Source organism: Aegilops tauschii, chromosome 7 (assembly GCF_002575655.3).
Source record: "Aegilops tauschii subsp. strangulata cultivar AL8/78 chromosome 7, Aet v6.0, whole genome shotgun sequence".
NCBI lineage: Eukaryota > Viridiplantae > Streptophyta > Magnoliopsida > Poales > Poaceae > Aegilops > Aegilops tauschii.
Window position 1 is genome coordinate 131,932,907 of NC_053041.3, and position 10,003 is coordinate 131,942,909.

General features: G+C 45.3%; 1 protein-coding gene across 1 annotated transcript; it reads left to right on the forward strand.

Moving 5' to 3' along the window:
• Positions 1-571: 571 nt before the first annotated feature.
• LOC109742149 (transcription factor RHD6) lies at positions 572-1,474 on the forward strand. Its single transcript, XM_020301229.4, has one exon. It carries the CDS (start codon positions 710-712, stop codon positions 1,265-1,267), a length of 558 nt encoding a protein of 185 aa, XP_020156818.1. The 5' UTR covers positions 572-709; the 3' UTR covers positions 1,268-1,474.
• Positions 1,475-10,003: the final 8,529 nt, after the last annotated feature.

The window sequence follows — 10,003 nt, forward strand, 5'->3', positions numbered from 1 at the left end:
ATGTACTTCAACATGAGCACAAAACTGTGATTTAAAATGGTGTGCTTCACATGAGGATATCCAACAAAATATTACCTTTTTTAAAAGGAAAATGAGAAGAAACCATGCACACACAAAAATCAAAAAGCGTGCAGAAAGAAAGGTTGTGCTCCCGCAGGTGTGCCCGGGGCGACTGGGCGCACAACATTGCATCAGCCTGTGCGACCCCAGCAAATGCTCATAGCCCAAACCAGCCACCAAGATTTAGCATTTCTATGTGCTGACCAAATAACATCCCAAATGATAAGTGCCACACGCGTGTCACGAAGCACTCCAGACCTGACATTATTTACAGCTAAAGTTGCCATCTGAAAAGAAAAAACAAACAATAAAAAAACTGAAACTTGTCTTTTGAACAGAAAGTTGCCATGCTCGACAACTAAAGTTGCCATCCTCGTGTTACTAAAATTACCATAAAAAATGTTCGGAATTGTCATGTGTTCATGCACACATGTGACACTTATCAGGGTCCAGTAGTGTACCCATCAGCCTAAACCAGCAGAGGAGCATAAATAGCACTCCCACACCTACCTCAGCTCAACAACTAACCAGCCCCTCCATACGAGTGAAGCACCAGCGCCACCACCCACCAGTCAAGCTTGTCTTAGCTAGAGTAGCAGGAGTACATAGCTTACACCCTAGCAGAAGCTGCCGAGGTCCATCTTTCTGCATGGACTTGGACACGGGAATGGATATGACGAACCAAGAACAGCTCATGCGCACCATCTCCCAACTCGACAGCGCCCTCACATACCTTTCTTCTCCATCCACATCGCCACCGCACCAGCCACCGGTTCTAGTCCTGCCGTATCCATCGTGTGCCACCGGTGCTGTTACTCCTTCGGTGGTGACGATGCCGGTGTCGGTACCGCCGCCGGCCGCTGGCTACCCGGAGCACACGGGGACGCGGCGGCTTGTTGTCGGCATCCAATCGGCCGGGGACGTGGAGAGGGCCAGGCGCCGCAACGGGCGCGTCTCCAGTGAGCCGCAGAGCGTGGCGGCGAGGCTGCGGCGGGAGCGCGTGAGCCAGCGCATGCGCGCACTGCAGCGGCTGGTGCCCGGCGGCGCGAGGCTGGACACGGCGTCCATGCTCGAGGAGGCCGTCCGCTACGTCAGGTTCCTCAAGAGCCATGTCCAGGCGCTCGAGCAGGCCGCGGCTGCGTTACATGGCCGCCGCGAGGACGTCGCCGGCGGCGATTTCTACCATCACTGCCCGCGCTATGCTTAGATGGGAGATGCTTACCATACATTGTGAACGATGTATATGGTGCAAGTAATTGTAGCGTCTGTACGTGATTCTTGTGGTAGTACTTAAGTTATAATTCTGCCACAACTCACAAGGAGTGCATGTGTTCTCTTCTTGATTAGCAAACCCCCCTCATGCAGCATGTACAAATTCATATTTGAAGTTCAAATGGCAATCATAAATTCGTAATTTATCTTTACTGCAGTAGATTGCGAAACGGAGACGCAAAATTTGCATTCGCCTGTTCGCATAATACGAGTATATATTTTTAACCTATAATTTTTTTAGTTTATAAAGATTGGAGTAAGTGGTTGTCCATTCACTCATCTCCCGGTCTTCCTCCTCTCGACTCGGACGTGTCACGGCCACTGCCGAAACTCATCTAACTTAGCATACAAGATTTGGTATTTGAGAAAACCAAATCCGACCATGTTCTTTTGCACACTTAGCTCGAAACAATCAGCGCATGAACTTGGTTAAACAACGGTTTTGGATCTCTGGGTGACCTACCGTCGATCATAGTACAGTGCTGCGAATGTATGTGGTTATAACTGGATCATAGTACGTATATCCTTTGGCATAGGATGCTCTCCCGAAATAGATGGATATGGGTAATGCCACTAGGCAGTAAAGTTCAATGCAACGCACAGTTTATCGTGCAAATAAACCTGTACGATTTTTGTCGACCTCTGACCGGTTTCAAGTTGGTGCAAGTGTGCAATGTACAGAGCCAATCATACATTTCCATGGGAGCCCACAGGCCATGTGATGATAATATCCTGATGGCCCACTGGGCCTCGTCGTGCTACGAACTGACACGTATCTAGTCAGGTAGCCGTGGAACCTTGCAGGTCTCATCATATCATCTTGGTATTCTCCATCCACACAACTGCTGAACGACGTGACCTCCCTCCTTTTCTCCCCACCAGACCCACTTTTTTGGGGCTCAATTAGAAGACTGTAAGGGGCAATTCCAACACGAATCACCTAATATGGGTCATCAAATGCCTGCAAATACGTTTGGACATGTCCGCGGACAACAGAATGGGCGAAGGTCATCCAACCGTAATCATCAAATCTGGACAATGGGCTATGATTAACAGTGTGCCATGCAGACTAGGAGGAAAAAATAGAGTGGGCCATCAACTGCTCATGGGCTATGGACACACATGATCCAACTGGTAGTGGGCCAGGCGGACTGTCCGAACTCCCCAAACCTCCCACCTCGAAGTTTGGTGTCGGTCTAGAGGATTTCACGTCTGGACCGATCCGGACAAATTAGGTGACCCCTATTGGATTGCAAAAATTGTTTGGATCATCCGGTTTGGACATTTGCACGTGATTTGGTTATCCGTGTTGGAGTTGCTTTAAGATTTTGCGAATCTAACTTACCTTGACAAATGGAGAACAATTTATCCACACTTATACAAAGACATTTGGAGGGGAGGGTGGGTGGGGGTACTCAGAGTCGAGTGTGGCATGTATTATTTTGTTGATTGGTCTTCGAATCTTGCCATCTCGTTTCGAATGTGCATTTATTGAGTTGAAGAAACGAAATTGCTGTACGGACAACATAAACCAGCCGAACCGTGAACGACAGGAGGATTCAACGGTGATGTTCACTTTTGGACTATGCATGGATGGCTGGATGCCCTGCATCGTCTGCAAATCGTCCGAATATGTCGTCTGTGTAGCAGCTCTCTTGAAGAAATTGCCTAATGATCATAATTCAAGAGGATTATATAGGGTTGCCACATTAGAATGTTTTTTTTATCAGATAGAAAAGTCACACTAGATTGGAGAATGTACGACTAAGAAATGCAGTCAGAACAAGTGCTTGAGATTAAACTTACAAGGAAAAGGCACTTCGATAAAATAAATCAGAAAACTGCAGACATGTGTGCCCGGTGGTCTAGTCCCACCACAAGGAATCTAACCAAGTGAGCTGCACCCAGTCCACTGTGCAGTGACCAACACAGGTCACTAACACCGTGCGGTGTTAGTAACCTGTGTTGGTCCATATGAATTGCTATAAATGATGTTATTTGATAAAAAAACCCGTTTGATGCTATGTTTTTAATCTATAGATTGCTTGCAATCCTGCGCCCAAAACATGAGGAGCACTTAAGGTGGGGCCAATTTTAGACGGGAAAAGTTGGAGCCATTTTTTTACGCGAATTTTATGCCTTAGCATGGATGGCAGATTAGTAAGACGATTTTTCTTGTGGGTTAATAATAGGCTTTGTAATACCTGAGTTCGCAAGTTCTCTGTGTCTTGGTAGCTTCTTGCTTCTATTTTTATTTTCCCATTAGGTGCCAAAACTAATCAAACTTTATAGTAATTGATTGTGTGTACACTCATGTAGAGGTGCCGACGTTCTTCAATTATCTAAAAGAAATCGATATGTATATACTCGTAGTTAGTTACAAAGTACCATTGCAGTTCTCAGTATTAACTTCTACTTCCTCTATCTGAAAATGTTCAAAAAAATACCCCGCCAAGAAAAATGTTCAGAAACGTCTTACATTTTAAGACGGATGATGTATTTGTGCAATAACTTGCATAGAAATTCAGGAGCGACCGCTATACCAATCACCTTAGCCACTATAAAGCATACATGACTTCTTTTTTTAGCAGGAGGCATACATGATTTGATGATTGCTTGCACCATGAGGTACGTACGTACAAATCGCTAGTTTGTTCCATGCACGGCATCGCCCTCGATCGTATAGTCTCGTAGTAGACGCGTCGTCAACAACACCAGCTAGGACCACTACGTTACATACATTTCAAAAGAGCTCTGGGGCCTTATCCGTGGTCGGACAGCTGGGTGACCACTAATGCATCCCTCCTAGACCAAGCGACATGCATACTGTCGATCGAAATGTACCCATAACAATGCATCAAAGAGGTCATCATATTCTATCTACTGTATGAGAGTCTTAAAGCCAGCTTGTGCACTCCTCCGTTCAGCATCTGCATGGCCATGTCTTTTCTTCATTCTTCTTTTATACGCAGCGTGCACGCTAAATACCCGCTGAGGATTTTCTCAACAACAAAAAAACCCGGTGAGGATTAATTTCGGCTCTCAAACTCCATGGAGTTCAAAATTTAGCAAAAAGGAAAAAAACATTTTTTAATTTAAAAAAATCTGAAAACAACTATTATGCACATATATAGGGATGTATACCACATGTTTGTAGATTTTCATGATGAAATACAAAAAAATCATGATTTTTTATAGTGAATAGAACATTGCTTGAAATTCACGACATTTTTTTGTGTAGCTCACATAAAAAGTATTTCATCATGAAACTTTAGAAATATTTATTATATGTCCCTATGTATGTGTGTATTTTATCGAATTAGGGCTTCATAATGCTCGAGATCCATTAGCAATTTCCGCTAAGCAACTTAGTATAATGATTATGCAGGGACCCTAGCTCTGGTACATTTTTATTTTTATTTTTGTGTGATTTGATCTTTATTTCATTTACTCAATTCTAGTTTATATTAGATCAACAGAACTTTAATGCAACCAGATATAGGGTAACTGAACTCCACATAGAAACAAACATAAACAAATGGAAGATTACAACTAAAACTATATGCATTATTAATTTATTTTGCCTATTTTGATGCTACAATGAGGTAAGTAGTCTACGCGAGTTAGCACAATAACATACTCCCTCCGTTCCAAATTACTTGTCTCAAAAGTGGATAAAAATGAATGTATCTACAACTAAAGTATGTGTAGATACATCCATTTCTGTGACAAGTAATTCCGAACGGAGGAAGTAATAGATTGTGCCTAGGTAATTCAGTCCAGGGTTCACTCTGCTCTCTCTGTTTCAGAATAATTGAAGTTATAAGATTCTCCTAAGTCAAACTTCATCAAGTTTGACCAAGTCTATATAAAAAATATATCAACCTCTACAAAATCAAATTGACTCATTAGATTCACTATGGCATGCTTTTTCACATTATATATGTTTGATATCGTAGATCTTTGTGGATTTTTCTATACATTCCGTCAAATTTTATTAAGTTTTAGACTTGGAAAAATTCTAAAACATCAATCATTTTGAAACGGAGGGAGTATATACCATCCGTGGGAACTGGGAAGTGAATTTTTTCCCTGGAACGGTATTATGGTGGCACCCTTTGCATGGAACTTCATACCCACCGTTGCATGATTCGTACGTAGCCCTCGTGGGCTCCTGACGCGCTGCTCCAATCAATAAGCTCGTGACGCTGATCGATAGAACCGCGTGCTGGAATGTGCCAAGATGATTACGACCCGATTGACCGACGTCGCGGCGCCGATGCATGCACCGGCCGAGGTGGCGCCCTGGCCGGCCCGGTAGGCAGCACGGGGAAGACCCGTCGCCGTCCTCTGGGTCTCTTCGCTCGGCCGCGCGGCTGCCTGTCGGGCGCTTCGGCGGCTGTACGCTCACCCGCCGGGCCTCTCTGCTCCTGATTTTGCAATAAATACGGAAGGAGGAAAGGGAGAGCCGTAGAGTATATAGGCAATTTCTCGATTAATTTATAATCATGAACATGACATTAATAAGATTAAACACATGCTGATATTTGATCATGTAAACACATACTACGGTAACAACAGACGCATCTACGTATAACGCTAGTATGGCTACGACAGAAATAAATAGTAGCGGGATAAGCGAGTTATACCCTTCAATAGGTCAGACAGAAGCCGCGGCGGCGGCAGCAACAGCGGTCTCCTCGGCGGCCTTCTTCTCGGCTTCGAGTTTCTCGGCGACGGCACGGTCAGACTTTGTTGGCGATGGACATGGTGACAATGAAGACGAAGCGGGCGTAGGAGTGGATGAACGGCGGCGAGCAGTCAGTAGGAGACGCTCCCCAAAAACCTAATCGCCCCTCGCCCGTACATGATCTGGAGAGGTGGGGTTTCGAAGGCCCGCTCTCCCATCAACCGTGTACGCGGTGGACGCGACGGGATCACCGGCGGCAGCAGCCGCAAAAGGAACGATAGTGGGACGGGTGCGCATGGAGGCAGATGCGATTAGTTTCTACACCAAAAATCTAACCGCCCCTCTCCTGTACAGGATCTGGAGAGGCAAGGTTTCGGAGGCCGGCTCTCCCGTCAACCGTGTACAGGATGGACATGACAAGATCAACGTCGGCAGTAGCAGCAAAAGGAACGATAGTGGGACAGGTGCGCGTGGAGTACGAGGTGTGATGAGGCGGACGATGGAGGAGGAGCGCGCGGGAACCATTTCTCTTCTCAAGCTCCAATAGTATGTGGAAGAGAATCACTTACAAGGAGGTCTAACTCCTCTAAATAGCAATATGTGACTAAACTTCCCACCACACCAATTGCCATAAAACCCATGCCCTTGTACATTTTTAAAATTGTTAGATGGGCCGTAGGCCCACCCTCATATTTCAACATAAAAGGTCGTATTTTAGCAGGCCGTGCAGCTTCATGCAAGAATTTTGTGGTTCATGCAGCATCATTGGAGTATTTTCCCATATCAAACAAAACTGATATAGAAAACTGCAACAAATACATGTATGCAACGAGAAAAATAAAATACATAGACTCGAAGTTTTGTCTGTTTGCAACAAATTACTGAAAAATGTTCCCAACATGTACAATAGCGACCCAACATATGTAGTGTAAACAAATAATACAAGCAACACACAGAATACCTTTGCAACAGGAAGTAGATGCACGACAACACAATTACAGAAAACACCTTTACAACCTTTATGTAACCTTTGTGTGTGTGTGTGTGTTGCTAATGTTTGGACTATTTAGACTACTAGTAAGTTTGCACGTGCAACGCTCGTCTCAACTACCACCAAACAAGTACCAAAATAATTGTCTAATTTTACATCTTAAAATTTGTATAATCACGGTGGACAAACTGAACCAGTCATCATTATCTTTGCCAAGTTCATGCTCTCGGTAGTCCAACAACTAATCCAAAGATGATAACTTAACGGCTTGTAAAAAAATGCCAATCTTCATTGCAAGAAACAATAATGTTCAAATATACAAAATCTTCCGAACAACAAAAGAGAAAAGAACTAATTCAAGTTACCCATATACTCCATGTATCCATCATTTTTTTTTCATGTGTACGGTGATGAACTTCCATAAAACAAAACAAATAAAAAGGAAGACTGTTAACCAATAATCAATTAAAAACAGTGCCTTAATTGCAGGGTATAACCTGAGCTTTCACTTGGTTAGTACCTACAGCTCGGTGAAAGCCACGCTAAATCCAACTAACTGAACAAATGAGTGTTATCCAAATCCCATAGCATACTTGTGTGGTGCACTTATTGGCGGAAAACATTACTTGTACAGCCACTCCTCAGTCTAAAGCAACAAGCTGGGGATCAGCACCACTATGGATCCTCTAAAATGCCACATACCCAATCTTTAGTTTAGGCTGAGGATACTTGACTTCTCTTTGTCCGGCGCCGCTCTGAGCCTTACTGCAATGCTGCTACTCGGCTGACTGTGATGAAATAAATGTGTACAAAGTAGAAGTATCATGTTAGATAGAAATGAATTTTCTCATATTTGTTTTGTACAAGGTTTCTGCAAGAGGGAAAATATAATCTTGATTATAGCAGTCAGACACATATTAAGCAAGTATTTAGAATTTCAGATAAAGTATCAAACCATAAAGCATCTTCATGATGCAAGGCGCTCTGTAATGCATGATTGTAATAGGGATTGGGTTCAGTGTTAATGCCTTTTCTTTGCGGACGACCTGTGTCACACACCAGCATGAGGGCATCCGTGACAATGCTGGATGTTCATATTACATTAAAATGAATCCTGCCATGTGATGAAGGTAGCGTCATGCATCTTGCATCTGTGCATTTTATCAGCGGAGGGGTGTCCCTGGAGGCTAGAGCACCACGACTACAGCACAACATGTCACTGCACAAATGGAGTAGTGGTGCTGATCAGACAGAAGCATAAGCGAGGTACTGAGGAAGAGGAGGTCGAACTGAGTGAATGACGCAGACATAGAAGGCTGGAATACCTCGACCATCAGGACCATCTCCTCCGGAATCCATCTGCCTTCCCACCGTAGTGTCACAGCTGCTGGAGAACCGACACTACTGCAGCCATTGTGCTGCTAATCGGTGGCTGCCTCGTGCCTCCTGTCGGTGTCAAAACCGACGAATATCGGGTAGGGGGTCCCGAACTGTGCGTCTAAGGTCGATGGTAACAGGAGACAGGGGACACAATGTTTACCTAGGTTCGGGCCCTCTCTATGGAGGTAATCTCCTACTTCGTGCTTGATTGATCTTGATGAATATGAGTATTACAAGAGTTGATCTACCATGAGATCGTAATGACTAAAACCCTAGAAGTCTGGCCTGTATGACTATGATTATATATATGCTCTACGGACCAAGCCCTCCGGTTTACATAGACACCGGAGGGGACTAGGATTACACAAAGTCGGTTACTGAGAAAGGAATCTTCATATTTGGTCGCCAAGCTTGCCTTCCATGCCAAGGAGAGTCCCATCCGGACACGGGAGAAAGTCTTCGGTCTTTCTATCTTCACAGCCCATTAGTCCGGCCCATGTCCAACAGGCCGGACGCCCGAGGACCCCTTAGTCCAGGACTCCCTCAGTAGCCCCTGAACCAGGCTTCAATGACGAGGTGTACGGCTCGCAGATTGTCTTCGGCATTGTAAGGCGGGTTCCCTTTCCCGAATACTCCAAGATAGTCTTCAGACGCAACGAACATGTCCGGACCTGCAACACAAGTACCACACACAACCGCAGAGAGTATAATATTTCACGAGTCGAATCTGCTGACAACTTTTTGTAATGTGACATCACGCTTGCCCGGTCATTATTTCGAACCGTTTCTTGCCCTGCCATTCCACGTTTCGAGGCGTGGTTTTTATTGGCACGTCTTGTCGAAGCAGAGATCGTGTCCCCTTATCGCGCGATTCTCATCAATGCGGGCGCGGGTAACCCAACCGTTCCACTGGAAAGATTCCTTAGGAATAGGCAGGTTTTCAGGCTTAAGAGGAGGCGTTCGATATCCGTTGCCTTTATAAAGGAGCCAAGAGCCGTCTCTTTTTACGCCGACCCTTTCTTCAGCCCTTCTAACTTCGAATTCTAGCACCCAAGGTTCGGCTTCATTGCTTCAAGCTTCCCAATCATGTCCGGACCCAGCCCACAGGGACGATGGGTGGCTTCCTCTATTACAGAGGAGGACATTGCGAAGCTCTGCGTGGCCAGATACCTGACCGTGGAGATCCCACACAGGCTTCCTACTCGAGGACAGGTTATTCCTAACCCCAGATCCGGCGAGAGGGTTGTATTCATCTCCCACTTCCTCCGAGGGCTAGGATTCGCTCTTCATCCCTTCGTCCGGGGGCTCATGTTTTATTACGGACTAGATTTTCACGATCTAGCCCCAGATTCTTTCCTTCACCTCTCGGCGTTCATTATCACGTGCGAGGCCTTTCTCCGGATTCCCCCACACTTCGGCTTATGGCTCAAGACCTTTAGTGTGAAGCCGAAGGTAATCGATGGGGAACAAGCGGGATGCAGCGGTGCTACAGTGAGCAAGCTTACCAATGCTCCCTGGCCAAAAGGCTCCTTCACCGAAACTCCCAACCTATGGCAGCGGGAGTGGTTTTACGTCACTGAACCCCGCGGTACCAAGTGGGCCGCTATACC